This window comes from Engystomops pustulosus, chromosome 3 (genome assembly GCF_040894005.1).
Source record: "Engystomops pustulosus chromosome 3, aEngPut4.maternal, whole genome shotgun sequence".
Classification (NCBI taxonomy): Eukaryota; Metazoa; Chordata; class Amphibia; order Anura; family Leptodactylidae; genus Engystomops; species Engystomops pustulosus.
Window position 1 is genome coordinate 212,648,836 of NC_092413.1, and position 16,983 is coordinate 212,665,818.

Genomic DNA, 16,983 nt, shown 5'->3' on the forward strand with positions numbered 1-16,983 from the left:
AAGACTTAGTCCCAATATGCTGAAGGTGTTATATGCATGTCAATTGACATATGTGGATTACAGGTTCCCAGCTTAACTATATTCACTGCATTGACTGTGGATTTAGTGTTACAGGTGATGTATGCATATCATCAGAGTTGGTGAGTATATAAGTATGCAGTGTATATTTATTTATTTATTTATTTATAATGTTGGGAAGACTAGTGTGTTAAATATGTACATTGGATATTAATATTATTGTCTTTATATACTCCTAGGTTATAAGTACAGTATATGTGACCCGTTTAGTCATTTCATACGCCTTCTCTTAATAAGAAACGAATAATAGATAATTGCACAGCATAATATATACTTTTATTGCTTGATAATAACATGTAGGAAACACTGTATATTTTTTATATACACTCACCGGCCACTTTATTAGGTACACCTGTCCAACTGCTCGTTAACACTTAATTTCTAATCAGCCAATCACATGGTGGCAACTCAGTGCATTTAGGCATGTAGACATGGTCAAGACAATCTCCTGCAGTTCAAACCGAGCATCAGTATGGGGAAGAAAGGTGATTTGTGGCCTTTGAACGTGGCATGGTTGTTGGTGCCAGAAGGGCTGGTCTGAGTATTTCAGAAACTGCTGAATTTTGGGATTTTCACGCACAACCATCTCTAGGGTTTACAGAGAATGGTCCAAAAAAGAAAAAACATCCGGTGAGCGGCAGTTCTGTGGGCGGAAATGCCTTGTTGGTGCCAGAGGTCAGAGGAGAATGGGCAGACTGGTTCGAGCTCATAGAAAGGCAACAGTGACTCAAATCGCCAACTGCTACAACCAAGGTAGGCAGAAGAGCATCTCTGAATGCACAGTACGTCGAACTTTGAGGCAGATGGGCTACAGCAGCAGAAGACCACACCGGGTGCCACTCCTTTCAGCTAAGAACAGGAAACTGAGACTACAATTTGCACAAGCTCATCGAAATTGGACAGTAGAAGATTGGAAAAACGTTGCCTGGTCTGATGAGTCTCGATTTCTGCTGCGACAATCAGATGGTAGGGTCAGAATTTGGCGTCAACAACATGAAAGCATGGATCCATCCTGCCTTGTATCAGCGGCTCAGGCTGCTGGTGGTGGTGTCATGGTGTGGGGAATATTTTCTTGGCACTCTTTGGGCCCCTTGGTACAACGCCACAGCCTACCTGAGTATTGTTGCTGACCATGTCCATCCCTTTATGAGCACAATGTAGCCTGTAACATCTGATGGCTACTTTCAGCAGGATAATGCGCCATGTCATAAAGCTGGAATCATCTCAGACTGGTTTCTTGAACATGACAATGAGGTCACTGGACTCAAATGGCCTCCACAGTCACCAGATCTCAATCCAATAGAGCATCTTTGGGATGTGGTGGAACGGGAGATTCGCATCATGGATGTGCAGCCGACAAATCTGCGGCAACTGTGTGATGCCATCATGTCACTATGGACCAAAATCTCTGAGGAGCTTCCAGCACCTTGTTGTATCTATGCCACGAAGAATTGAGGCAGTTCTGAAGGCAAAAGGGGGGCAAACCCATTACTAGCATGGTGTACCTAATAAAGTGGCCGGTGAGTGTATATATATAGGGAGAATTGTAATCAATATTCACAGCAAATACATTCTAAAGTAGCCCCATTGGCTTACTGTATCCATTATTTATGTATCATTATGTGCATCAACCGTATGACAAATTTCAAGCAAGGTTGTAATTTCAAGGAAATACAATATTTACAATATTTACAGTATATGCAGTAAGATAAATAGTATCAATCATAATAACCTATTTACAATATGGGACATATGATTAGTACCATCTTGGAGAATTTATTAGTATTGATCATTTAGAGGAAAGCCACAAAAGTGAACCCTTCATTCAACGCCTTCGGGCTACAACATTTTAATCTATGAATCCAACGCGCCTCTGTTTGGAGCAACAGCTTGTCCAAATTTCCCTTTCTCTGGCCCAGTTAAAATTTTTCGATACTCCAAAATTTCAGACAATTAATATCTCCTTTGTGTACTATTCTAATGTGTTTGGAGAGTCGTGTATCCTTATAGGTTGTAACAGAGCTAAAATGTCCCGATATGCGTCTCCGCAATTCCTGAATGGTTTTACCTACATAGAGTAGAGGGCATGTACTTTCGATTGAGTAGTTCTTATCAATGTATCCTTCTCTGACATAAGTCTATGTATTGCAACAGACTTAGTGTATATAAACACTTGTTCAGTTTTCTCTACTTAGTGTGAACACACGACTGCTCAGTGATCAGTGTACACAATAAACCTAGCACCTAAGTCTATCTATCTTAATAGACTAATGCAAATATATAACTCATACTGACAAATTAGCGAATTTACACTTCATTCTATTGTTGACTGCAGAAATCCAGTCACGCACCTTGGGATTTTAAAAGAAATTAATTGCCAGTAAAACAATTTCGTATTTTATTTGTCACAATTGATAAAGGTTAAATTTTAATTATCGTGACACTTGGAAATGGGATATCCTCCTTGACTTTTTTTTCTGTGAATATTGTTAACCCTGCCAGTGTCCTTCGTCCTTGAGTTCTGAGAAGGAAATTATTCACTCCTGTATATAACCCCCTCACATGTCTTGTATCCTCTCCTGTATATAACCCCCTAACATGTTTTGTAACCTCTCCTGTATATAACCCCCTCACATGGCTTGTATCCTCTCCTGTATATAACCCCTCACATGGCTTGTGTCCTCTCCTGTATATAACCCCCTCACATGGCTTCTGTCCTCTCCTGTATATAACCCCCTCACATGGCTTGTGTCCTCTCCTGTATATAACCCCTCACATGGCTTGTGTCCTCTCCTGTATATAACCCCTCACATGGCTTGTATCCTCTCCTGCATATAACCCCCTCACATGGCTTGTGTCCTCTCCTGTATATAACAACTCACATGGCTTGTATCCTCTCCTGTATATAACCCCCTCACATGGCTTGTATCCTCTCCTGTATATAACCCCTCACATGGCTTGTATCCACTCCTGTATAGAACCCCTCACATGGCTTGTGTCCTCTCCTCTATATAACCCCTCACATAGCTTGTGTCCTCTCCTGTATATAACCCCCTCACATGGCTTGTATCCACTCCTGTACATAACCCCTCACATGGCTTGTGTCCTGTCCTGTATATAACCCCTCACATAGCTTGTGTCCTCTCCTGTATATAACCCCTCACATGGCTTGTATCCAGTCCTGTATATAACCCCTCACATGGCTTGTGTCCACTCCTGTATATAACCCCTCACATAGCTTGTGTCCTCTCCTATAAATAACCCCCTCACATGGCTTGTGTCCTCTCCTGTATATAACCCCTGACATAGCTTGTGTCATCTCCTGTATATAACCCCTCACATGGCTTGTATCCTCTCCTGTATATAACCCCTCACATGGCTTGTATCCTCTCCTGTATATAACCCCTCACATGGCTTGTATTCTCTCCTGTATATAACCCCCTCACACGGCTTGTATACTCTCCTGTATATAACCCCTCACATGGCTTGTATCCTCTCCTGTATATAACCCCTCACATGGCTTGTATCCTCTCCTGTATATAACCCCTCACATGGCTTGTATCCTCTCCTGTATATAACCCCTCACATGGCTTGTGTCCTCTCCTGTATATAACCCCTCACATGGCTTGTATCCTCTCCTGTATATAACCCCCTCACACGGCTTGTATACTCTCCTGTATATAACCCCTCACATGGCTTCTATCCTCTCCTGTATATAACCCCTCACATGGCTTGTGTCCTCTCCTGTATATAACCCCTCACATGGCTTGTATCCTCTCCTGTATATAACCCCCTCACACGGTTTGTATACTCTCCTGTATATAACCCCTCACATGGCTTGTATCCTCTCCTGTATATAACCCCTCACATGGCTTGTGTCCTCTCCTGTATTTAACCCCTCAAATGGCTTGAATCCTCTCCTGTATATAACCCCTCACATGGCTTGTATCCTCTCCTGTATATAACCCCTCACATGGCTTGTATCCTCTCCTGTATATAACCCCCTCACACGGCTTGTATCCTCTGCTGTATATAACCCCCTCACATGGCTTGTATCCTCTCCTGTATATAACCCCTCACATGGCTTGTATCCTCTCCTGTATATAACCCCTCACATGGCTTGTATCCTCTCCTGTATATAACCCCTCACATGGCTTGTGTCCTCTCCTTTATATAACCCCTCACATGGCTTGTATCCTCTCTTGTATATAACCCCTCTCATGCCTTGTATCCTCTCCTGTATATAACCCCTCACATGGCTTGTCACCTCTCTTGTATATAACCCCTCGCAAGGCTTGTGTCCTCTCCTGTATATAACCCCTCACATGGATTGTATCCTTTCCTGTATATAACCCCCTCACATGGCTTGTATCCTCTCTTGTATATAACCCCTCACATGGCTTGTGTCCTCTCCTGTATATAACCCCTCACATGGCTTGTATCCAGTCCTGTATATAACCCCTCACATGGCTTGTCACCTCTCTTGTATATAACCCCTCGCATGGCTTGTGTCCTCTCCTGTATATATCTCCTCACATGGCTTGTATCCTCTCCTGTATATAACCCCTCACATGGCTTGTATCCTCTCCTGTATATAACCCCTCACATGGCTTGTATCCTCTCCTGTATATAACCCCTCACATGGCTTGTGTCCTCTCCTGTATATAACCCCTCACATGGCTTGTATCCTCTCCTGTATATAACCCCCTCACACGGCTTGTATACTCTCCTGTATATAACCCCTCACATGGCTTCTATCCTCTCCTGTATATAACCCCTCACATGGCTTGTGTCCTCTCCTGTATATAACCCCTCACATGGCTTGTATCCTCTCCTGTATATAACCCCCTCACACGGCTTGTATACTCTCCTGTATATAACCCCTCACATGGCTTGTATCCTCTCCTGTATATAACCCCTCACATGGCTTGTGTCCTCTCCTGTATTTAACCCCTCAAATGGCTTGAATCCTCTCCTGTATATAACCCCTCACATGGCTTGTATCCTCTCCTGTATATAACCCCTCACATGGCTTGTATCCTCTCCTGTATATAACCCCCTCACACGGCTTGTATCCTCTCCTGTATATAACCCCCTCACATGGCTTGTATCCTCTCCTGTATATAACCCCTCACATGGCTTGTGTCCTCTCCTTTATATAACCCCTCACATGGCTTGTATCCTCTCTTGCATATAACCCCTCTCATGCCTTGTATCCTCTCCTGTATATAACCCCTCACATGGCTTGTCACCTCTCTTGTATATAACCCCTCGCAAGGCTTGTGTCCTCTCCTGTATATATCCCCTCACATGGATTGTATCCTTTCCTGTATATAACCCCCTCACATGGCTTGTATCCTCTCTTGTATATAACCCCTCACATGGCTTGTGTCCTCTCCTGTAAATAACCCCTCACATGGCTTGTCACCTCTCTTGTATATAACCCCTCGCATGGCTTGTGTCCTCTCCTGTATATATCTCCTCACATGGCTTGTATCCTCTCCTGTATATAACCTTCTCACATGGCTTGTGTCCTCTCCTGTATATAACCCCCTAACATGGCTTGTATCCTCTCCTGTATATAACCCCTCACATGGCTTGTGTCCTCTCCTGTATATAACCCCTCACATGGCTTGTATCCTCTCCTGTATATAACCCCCTCACACGGCTTGTATACTCTCCTGTATATAACCCCTCACATGGCTTCTATCCTCTCCTGTATATAACCCCTCACATGGCTTGTGTCCTCTCCTGTATATAACCCCTCACATGGCTTGTATCCTCTCCTGTATATAACCCCCTCACACGGCTTGTATACTCTCCTGTATATAACCCCTCACATGGCTTGTATCCTCTCCTGTATATAACCCCTCACATGGCTTGTGTCCTCTCCTGTATTTAACCCCTCAAATGGCTTGAATCCTCTCCTGTATATAACCCCTCACATGGCTTGTATCCTCTCCTGTATATAACCCCTCACATGGCTTGTATCCTCTCCTGTATATAACCCCCTCACACGGCTTGTATCCTCTCCTGTATATAACCCCCTCACATGGCTTGTATCCTCTCCTGTATATAACCCCTCACATGGCTTGTATCCTCTCCTGTATATAACCCCTCACATGGCTTGTATCCTCTCCTGTATATAACCCCTCACATGGCTTGTGTCCTCTCCTTTATATAACCCCTCACATGGCTTGTATCCTCTCTTGTATATAACCCCTCTCATGCCTTGTATCCTCTCCTGTATATAACCCCTCACATGGCTTGTCACCTCTCTTGTATATAACCCCTCGCAAGGCTTGTGTCCTCTCCTGTATATATCCCCTCACATGGATTGTATCCTTTCCTGTATATAACCCCCTCACATGGCTTGTATCCTCTCTTGTATATAGCCCCTCACATGGCTTGTGTCCTCTCCTGTATATAACCCCTCACATGGCTTGTCACCTCTCTTGTATATAACCCCTCACATGGCTTGTGTCCTCTCCTGTATATAACCCCCTAACATGGCTTGTATCCCCTCCTGTATATAACCCCCTCACATGGCTTGTATCCTCTCTTGTATATAACGCCTCACATGGCTTGTGTCCTCTCCTGTATATAACCCCCTCACATGGCTTGTATCCTCTCCTGTATATAACACCCTCACTTGGCTTGTATCCTCTCCTGTATATAACCCCTCACATGGCTTGTATCCTCTCTTGTATATAACGCCTCACATGGTTTGTGTCCTCTCCTGTATATAACCCCTCACATGGCTTGTATCCTCTCCTGCATATAACCCCTTCACATGGCTTGTGTCATCTCCTGTATTTAACCCCTCACATGGCTTGTGTCCTCTCCTGTATATAACCCCTCACATGGCTTGTATCCTCTCCTGCATATAACCCCACACATGGCTTGTGTCCTCTCCTGTATATAACCCCTTCACATGGCTTGTGTCATCTTCTGTATATAATCCCTGACATGGCTTGTGTCCTCTCCTGCATATAACCCCTGACATGGCTTGTATCCTCTTCTGTATATAATCCCTCACATGGCTTGTGTCCTGTCCTGTATATAACCCCCTCACATGGCTTGTGTCCTCTCCTGCATATAACCCCTCATATGGCTTGTATCCTCTCCTGTATATAATCCCTCACATGGCTTGTGTCCTGTCCTGTATATAACCCCCTCACATGGCTTGTGTCCTCTCCTGTATATAATCCCTCACATGGCTTGTGTCCTCTCCTGTATATAATCCCTCACATGGCTTGTGTCCTCTCCTGCATATAACCCCATCACATGGCTTGTGTCCTCTCCTGTATATAACCCCCTCACATGGCTTTTGTCCTCTCCTGTATATAACCCCCTCACATGGCTTGTGTCCTCTCCTGTATATAATCCCTCACATGGCTTGTGTCCTCTCCTGTATATAATCCCTCACATGGCTTGTGTCCTCTCCTGCATATAACCCCATCACATGGCTTGTGTCCTCTCCTGTATATAACCCCCTCACATGGCTTTTGTCCTCTCCTGTATATAACCCCCTCACATGGCTTTTGTCCTCTCCTGTATATAACCCGTCACATGTCTTGTGTCCATATGGATTAGAGACATTTGCAACAAAAAGTCGCAAAAATAAGCCAAAATTTGCGCCTGCCAGGACAGGAAAAGCTGAACATGTATCACAAGTAAAAAGGCAGGAAAATACATAAGGTGCAAAAAAGAGCTGCCAAATGTCTCAAAAATTCACCACAGAGAGACAAAACTATGATATATGTCTCCCATTGAGTGCCTCAGGCTCATTTGCATAAAGTCTTTCATCCTGGTGGTAAATGTCCTTTAACCCCTTTTTAAAAGTGTTATTCAAAAATTAAAACCCTCAGGGCACGCAAGTGATCCCACTTCTGACCTCGTTTCTCTATGACAAGGAACACTTCATAAAAGCAGAAGAGTTTTACCCGGAACACTTTCTGGATTCCAGTGGAAATTTCGTAAAGAAAGACGCTTTTATGCCCTTCTCAGCTGGTGAGTCCACTGGGTATGTGGGGGACATGTTGTTGGCGGCTTTGTAGGTCATGGTTAGTATTTTGAATTGAATTTGCTGTACAACCAGGGGAGAGACTGACAGAGAGGAGAGGTAGAGGAGAAGCCAGAAAACAGATGGATGAGCCGGGCAGCAGAGAGGAGAGGCAGAGAAGAAGCCAGAAGACAGAGGGATGAGCAGGGAAGCAGAGAGGAGAGGCAGAGGAGCAGCTAGGAGACAGAGGGGTGAGCCGGGCAGCAGAGAGGAGAGGCAGAGGAGAAGCCAGGAGACAGAGGGATGAGCCGGGCAGCAGAGAGGAGAGGCAGAGGAGAAGCCAGAAGACAGAGGGATGATGAGCCGGGCAGCAGAGAGGAGAGGCAGAGGAGAAGCCAGGAGACAGAGGGATGAGCCGGGCAGCAGAGAGGAGAGGCAGAGGAGAAGCCAGGAGACAGAGGGATGAGCCAGGCAGCAGAGAGGAGAGGCAGAGGAGAAGCCAGGAGACAGAGGGATGAGCAGGGAAGCAGAGAGGAGCGGCAGAGGAGCAGCCAGGAGACAGAGGGATGAGCCGGGCAGCAGAGAGGAGAGGCAGAGCAGAAGCAAGGAGACAGAGGGATTAGCCGGGCAGCAGAGAGGAGAGGAGAAGCCAGGAGACAGAGGGATGAGCCAGGCAGCAGAGAGGAGAGGCAGAGGAGAAGCCAGGAGACAGAGGGATGAGCCGGGCAGCAGAGAGGAGAGGCAGAGGAGAAGCCAGGAGATAGAGGGATGAGCCGGGCAGCAGAGAGGAGAGGAGAAGCCAGGAGACAGATGGATGAGCCGGGCAGCAGAGAGGAGAGGCAGAGGAGAAGCCAGGAGACAGAGGGATGAGCCGGGTAGCAGAGAGGAGAGGCAGAGGAGAAGCCAGGAGACAGAGGGATGAGCTGGGTAGCAGAGAGGAGAGGCAGAGGAGAAGCCAGGAGACAGAGTGATGAGCCGGGCAGCAGAGTTAAGGATGGATTAAAGGGGCATTAAAAAGTAAGCTGGGAGACCACAAAAAATATTGCAGTAGTCCTAACACAAGATGCTCACGACATGGACTAGTAATTTTGAGGACACTGGAATGAGTAAGGGTCGGAAGCGAGAGATGTCCTTGATATGGAGGCAGCAGTAAGAGCCTGGATGTGAGGCTTAAAGGGAACCTGTCAGGCACATCTAGGCCCCCAAACCGAAGGTTCTACCTCATTTGCTTTAGTGAGTTTCTCTGCTTGATGATATTAAAATGAGTCAGTGGCTACTGTGAATTACAAAATGAACATCTTCCCCCCCACAAGTCTACATTGTAATCTGGTGAAATGAGTCAGTAAGGTGCACCTGAATTTTTGCAACCCATGAGATATATTCAACATTTCCAATAGTTATGGCTCGGGTGAGCTCCAAAATAGTTTACAAAGGGACAAAGGAGGAAGGAGGTTCTGCAGCTTAGCAGAAGATATGTGCAGGGGGTTTGCAGGGGAAGTGTTTACAAAATAAGGAGGAAGGGGTGTTACAGGCTGACTCGGCTCAGCTCAGGAACCCCCAGCTGACTGAATTCAGATGGATAACAATTATTACGATGCAGATGCTTTCATTATATAATTCACAGGAGCCACCACTCTTAGAATCGCTTCACTCTTCACTTCCATGTGCACTTACATAGGCCAACTTCACCAAATAAGCAAAGCAGGAACGCAGCCTGACAAGGTAACATCGGTGCCAGCTTGAAAGGACTGAGCTGAGGGCCAAGATCAAACTATAACATCAAAGAGTGCACTCTTTTTACACTGATGATTCCATAGATTACGACAGAACCTGTTCTGTTAAACGCGGATACATGTAGAAACCCCCCAAAAGAGCGATGACTGCCAGGAATCCCCTGGTCAGACCTGAAAGAGGCTAGAGTATGGCGCACATAGGCAGCGGCCAACTGTCTGCACAGTATTTCTCTACAGTACGCCAGATTTTCCTCCCTCTCTGCAGGTGGAAAAAAGTCACCCAGAGAGGGTCCAAGAGGGTGGAGATCCAAAAGTCATCCCTGCAGGAGCAGCAGTTTTACAAGGTGGAGGAGAAAGTGGCATCTCCTGTTCAAGTTGTTGGTGTGGCTGGGCAGGTAGCACATTCACCCAGTGGGCCGTAAAGGACATATACTGGCCCTGACTGGAGTTACAGCTCCACACGTCCGTGCTGCCCTGCACCTTGGAAGAAACCGATAAGCTCAAGGACTGGCCCACCTTCTGTTCTACATATTTGTGAAGGGCTGGCACTGCCTTTTTGAAAAAAAAAATTTCGGCTTGGAACTCGGTTCGGCACAAGCCATTAGTTCTCTGAAGGGTGCAGAGTCCACGACTTGGAAAGGGAGGGACTGCAGTACCAAGAACTTGGACAGGAGCACACCCAGCTTCTGCACCTTTGGATGGCTGGACGCATTCAGTTGTCTCTTTGTAATCGGCTCGCTCAACAACTGCTGGCACCATACGTAGCGAGGAGCAGGAGCATCTGGACTGGGAGATGATGTCAAAGACAAACAGCTCCCTTCGGCAGAGGTGCTGGAGCCTTGACTGGTTTAAACGGCATGTGTACCACTAAGTGCCACTGCTGTTGCTGTTGCTGCGCCAGCAGGATGGACCACCACATCTGAGACACGTTTCTCCCAGGCCATCGGATGGTGTATGGTGCCCCCGGCCATGCTTCACTTTCTGCCTGCGGATTCGACATATACACAAATGCTCAGCTCTTCTGGTGTCTTAACAAAAAACTGCCACAACGCCGAGATGGTGATTTTAACGCCAGCGCTCTGCACTTAGTGACTACTTCCGCCACTGCCTTGCGTGGCCCCTGTGCCGCTGCTTACTTGGACCTGTGAAGCAGGATTTGTACCCCGCAGCCATTTGGCTCCCGTCCTCACACTGCTGCCACCCAGCTGACTCATGGCCAAAGTAGCGACTTGCTGCCTGCTTCACTGCATGACGCGGAAGCTGACACTCTTTTTCTGACAATGATGAATCCCTTGCTAAACCTGGCTCCCAAGTGCGTTCTGCTACATCATCGTCAATTTGTGTTTCCCTGTCACTGCTATTCTCCTCAACAGTTTCAGTTTGCACAGCCCGACTACTTGGAAGTGCAACACAACCTCCCGTGCCACTCTCCACATTTCTACTTTCCCGCCTATTTCATGAAGCAGCAGATGTCTGCCCCACCTCTTTACTGCCAAGCAGCTGTCCTCAGAGTCTTCGTCCTCGCTGAATAGTGGCACTGAGCCCAGACCACCTAGTACAGTGGTGGCGAACCTATGGCACGGGTGCCAGAGGTGGCACTCGGAGCCCTCTATATGGGCACTCTTGCCATCACCCCAGTGCAGAATTCGCCAGACAGGACTCCAGGCCTCTTGCAGTCCCAAGCAGCCCAGGACCCTAGAAGGAAGCTACAATGATAATCAAAACTTCTTCTCCTTCTTTCTCCTGTATTGGTGTCCTCAGGGGCCTATACAATTTAATCCTGTGAAAGAGCAGGGAGTTACTGCTTAAATTGTCGCATTGGCACTTTGCGAAAAATATGTGGTTTTTGGTTGTAGTTTGGGCACTCGGTGTCTAAAAGGTTTGCCATCACTGACCTAATAGCTCTCTGCCTGAGGGAAATGAACAGGACAGAGGCTCGTTGAGGACCAGTGAAGGCCCCTGACCTGCTTCTGGGCCATGCCAACTAATTGTTGTTTCTGACGGACACACAGACTCTTGGCTGGGTCTGTCAGATGTTATTTGGAAGGAAGTGGATGACCTAGTCAACCAATCAACAACCTTTGGGTTGTTGATCAACACACTGCCGCTAGATGGCAACGGCAGTTCTGGCCTCACAAAGTGACCCCTGCTGCGATGTCCCCTTACTGTGCTGCTTACGGAAACCCCAAAATGAACACCCTGTAATTGGAGCGAAAATCAATCCTTAAACTATGTGGATTTGACATGTATTTCTTGCTCTCAACTTTAGCAACAAAAAACTATTGAAATTTGCGTTATACAGATGCCCCGAAATGAACACCCTATGATAGGAGCAGAAATCACTACTGAAGCTGTGTGGATTTGACACAGATTTCTTCCTATTCACTTTAGTAACAAAAAAACCCTGGTATTTGGGGAATACAGATCCCCCAAATTGCACACCCTGGGATAGGAGTAGAAATCAATACAGAAGCTGTGTGGATTTGACACAGTTTTCTTCCTATTCGCTTCAGTAACAAAAAAGAACTGCTATTTGGGGTATACAGATCCCCCAAAAACGCACACTCTGGGATTGGAGCAGAAATCACTACAGCACAGTACAGTAAAAGCAGCTAGACGCTACAGACCGCACATGCAGTGTGAAATGCCGAGATTGCAAATGGCTGTCTGTTTTTATAGGGCTGTGTGACATCACCGGCCTGCTGGTCGCTCATTAGCATACAGGTCTGCAGATGTCATCGAGGGTGTTCCTTTCTCCTTCCCAGAGTTCTCTGCCCCATGTAACATGTGTTTGATCCCAATGTAGCTAAAAAAGGTGAAAAAAAAACCTTTGTTCCCACGAATCTCCGTAAACTTCAAATTTGTGACGAATCGAGGGATGTGTTAGGTGGAGGAAAGATTATGAGCTCTGTTTCCTCCATCAACTGACCCAAATGAGGACATGGACCATGGATCCAACTGCAACAATTTTGTGTCAATTAGCTCATTAGGTTAATTGAGGGAACAATGTTAAAATAATTTGATTGATGAGATATTTAAAACATAGCCATTTCTCAGTAACTCACCCTACTCATGTTCCTCTTCAAACAAACACATGGTAGAAGATACACCATCAGTGTTACATCTTCGCAGTTTTGGACGATCATTACTTATAAGGTCCATAACACCAAAGCATGTCAGCAACTCAAAGACACTTGTGTGATGAGGTAAGTACTAACCAATTAACAAAAAATACTTAAGTAAATCCTGACAGAAAACCCCTCACAATAGTGCTAATAAGTCAGCGAAGGTTATAGATACAAAAACAGTGTCTTGTAATTTCTTTTAATGCACATATAATTTTTTTAAATTTACCTTTACCTCATATTTCATTGCCATAGGTAAAAGAAGTTGTGCTGGAGAAAACTTGGCCAAAATGGAGCTGTTCATGTTCTTCACCAGACTTCTGCAGAACTTCACCTTCCATGCTCCTCCTGGGGCTACACTAGACCTCACCCCGGCAGTTGGATTATCGGACAGACCAATGCCCCAAAAGATTTGCGCTTTACCTCGTGTATAAGCTCTGAATACAAGGTGCACATACAGGGGGTACGGTACGGTTCCATAATTCCCAAGAAGCCTTTTGACTGTACTAGCTCCAAACCTGCTTATTCTCAACACTGAGCAAAGGGGGCCGAATACTTATCACCAAGGGATGAACGCTTTTCATCAGGAGCTGAATACTTATCACCGGGGGCCGAATACTTATCACCGGGGGCTGAATACTTCTCACCGGGGGCCGAATACTTATCACCAAGGGATGAACGCTTTTTATCAGGAGCTGAATACTTATCACCGGGGGCTGAATACTTATCACTGGGGGCTGAATACTTTTCACCAGGGGCTGAATACTTACCATCAGGGGCCGAATACTGATCACTAGGGGCCGAATACTGATCACCGGGGACCGAATATTGATCAACAGGGGCCAAATACTGATCAACTGGGGCCAAAAACTGATCACCGGGGGCTGAATACTGATACCGGGGGCCAAATACTTATGATCGGAGGCAAAATACTTATCACAAGGGGCTGAATACTTATCACCAGGGGCAGAATACTTATCACAAGGGGCTGAATACTTATCACCAGGAGTTGAATACTTATCACCAGGGGCTTAAAACTTATCACCAGGGGCCAAATACTTATCAACGGGGGCGGAATACTTATCATCAGGGGTTGAATACTTATCAACAGGGGCTGAATACTAATCACTGGGGCTGAATGCTTATCACCAGGGGCTGAATACTTATCACCGGGGGCTGAATACTTATCACTCGGGGCCGAATACTTATCACCAGGGGCTGAAAACTTCTCACCGGGGGCCGAATACTTATCACCAAGGGATGAACGCTTTTTATCAGGAGCTGAATACTTATCACCGGGGGCTGAATACTTATCACTGGGGGCTGAATACTTTTCACCAGGGGCTGAATACTTACCATCAGGGGCCGAATACTGATCACTAGGGGCCGAATACTGATAACCGGGGACCGAATATTGATCAACAGGGGCCAAATACTGATCAACTGGGGCCAAAAACTGATCACCGGGGGCTGAATACTGATACCGGGAGCTGAATACTTATCACTGGGGGCCAAATACTTATGATCGGAGGCAAAATACTTATCACAAGGGGCTGAATACTTATCACCAGGGGCAGAATACTTATCACAAGGGGCTGAATACTTATCACTGGGGCTGAATGCTTATCACCAGGGGCTGAATACTTATCACCAGGGGCTGAATACTTATCACCAGGAGTTGAATACTTATCACCAGGGGCTTAAAACTTATCACCAGGGGCCAAATACTTATCAACGGGGGCGGAATACTTATCATCAGGGGCTGAATACTTATCAACAGGGGCTGAATACTAATCACTGGGGCTGAATGCTTATCACCAGGGGCTGAATACTTATCACCGGGGGCTGAATACTTATCACTCGGGGCCGAATACTTATCACCGTGGGCTGAAAACTTATCATCAGGAGCCGAATAGTCATCACCGGGGGATGAATACTTATAACCGAGGGCCGAATATTTGTCACCGGGGGATGAATACTTATCACTGGGGGCTGAATACTTATCACCGGGGGCTGAAAACTTATCACCAGGGGCTGAATACTTATCACCGGGGGCTGAGTACTTATCACCAAGGGCCGAATATTTGTCACCGGGGGATGAATACTTATCACTGGGGGCTGAATACTTATCACCGGGGGATGAATACTTATCACTGGGGGCTGAATACTTATCACCGGGGGCTGAATACTTATCACCGGGGGATGAAAACTTATTATCAGGGGCCGAATAGTTATCACCGGGGGATGAATACTTATCACTGGGGGGGCCAAATACTTATCACCAGGGGCAGAATACTTATAACCGGGGGCTGAATACTTATCACCAGGGGCAGAATACTCATGGTAACAATGGAAATTCAGCTCACCTTCCAGCTCTGTGAATATCCTAGTATAGTACGGATTGCCCCTCTGCTCGGGCCGCATACACCAATGAAAAAATTCCGATATCCAGCCTTGTCAGGAATCACTTGTAATTTTTATTTAGGCAAATATTAAAATTCCACAGCAAGTAGTCTTGGCCAAGACTACTTGCTGTGGAATTTTAATATTTGCCTAAATAAAGATTACAAGTGATTCCTGACAAGGCTGGATATCGGAATTTTTTCATTGCTGAATACTCATCACTGGGGGCTGAATAATTATCACCGAGGGCTGAATACTTCTTATCACCAGGGGTCAATTTAAGCGCTTATTTTTCACACACAGTTCCGGAAGTGGGTAATATTGACCTCAATTCACATTCTGCTATTTCTCCCGTGCATGAGGATACCCAATATGTGTGTTGTGTGAGTTGCTAAATGGGCACGTGCCACGGCCCGGCACAAAAGGAGGCAATTTTGTCTTTTGTGGCCAATAAAACTCTTTGCTAATAACTACTCATCAAAAGAAGATCTACAAAGTATTCATCTAGGGCAGTTATGGCTAACCTATGGCACTGATGCCAGAGGTGGCACTCAGAGCCCTTTCTGTGGGCACTCAGGCCATCACCAGAGAGGACTCCAGGTATCTTCCTGCAGTCCCAGACAGCCCAGGACTTGCTGTATACAGAGCTATTTTAATGTGACAGCTATACCTGGGACTATTTTCTGCTTTATTGGTGTCCTCAGGTGCTGGTATCAATGAAAACTGTGACAGAGAAGGGAGTATAAATCATAAAATAAATTTCTGTGTTGGCACTTTGCGATAAATAAGCGGGTCTTTGTTGAAGTTTGGGCACTTGGTCTCTAAAAGGTTCGCCATCACTGATCTAGGGGTATAAGGAAAGAGAAAAAAAATCCCTTTGGCAAAATAAAGAAAAATTCTGGGAAAAAAAGGAAAAGCACTAGAGATGGGCGAATCGATTCTAAAGATTCTAACTTCGGTTAGAATTTCAGGAAAAATTCAATTAGTCACTGTCACGGCGAGGGCGCCGCCGCCTCGTCACGTGACGTGGGGTGCAACTGTACGGGTTAATTTAGCCTACTCAAACTTGCGCTCACCTTTCACTCAGGACACAAATTGAGCCTAAATCACACCTCATACAGCTCCAGCACCAGACCAGACCCGCTGCCACCACTTATTGCATTTATACTGGGACCAATAAGTATCCCACTCTACATCAATTCTTGCTCTCAAGCAGTCACTTTGTCACACCACAAGACATGCACACTCAGCATTCCAGCAGTCACACAGTTAACAAGGCTATGAGTTCGCAGAGCATACAGGGACCAAAATTAAAGTGAAAAGCTTTAATTACAAAAAGTTGATCAGTGCATAAAAAGATATTAAAAACAAAAGAATTATAAAATGACACACAACACGGCAAACAGTTATAAAATAAAAAGGGAGAAAAATAACAGAAACTTACAACTTATAGTAAATCCTGATCCCTGGAGGTGGGAGAAATAAGGGACACACTCAGCTTGTCAAGCAGCCCCCAAAATGTGAACACCAATTCTTGGATTTCATATTGTTTTATAACTTCTCAGTTTTGGTTCAGATTTCAGAACCGCCCATTCATTAATTAGTCCAGAGGGTCATTCACGATTGGGCAAAGTTTTAA

The 16,983-nt window shown here is 45.8% G+C and overlaps 2 protein-coding genes across 2 annotated transcripts in view; one reads left to right on the plus strand and one right to left on the minus strand.

Moving 5' to 3' along the window:
* The window catches only part of LOC140122647 (cytochrome P450 2C5-like), an 80,187-nt gene extending 66,803 nt beyond the window's left edge, over nt 1-13,384 (plus strand). The window contains exons 8-9 of the mRNA XM_072143743.1: nt 7,950-8,091; nt 13,197-13,384. Coding sequence (XP_071999844.1) covers nt 7,950-8,091; nt 13,197-13,375 — 321 coding nt within the window. The 3' untranslated portion in view covers nt 13,376-13,384. The remainder of the gene's footprint in view (nt 1-7,949; nt 8,092-13,196) is intronic.
* Nucleotides 1-16,983, minus strand: part of LOC140122939 (uncharacterized) — a 360,094-nt gene that overhangs the window by 159,729 nt on the left and 183,382 nt on the right. The window lies entirely within an intron of this gene.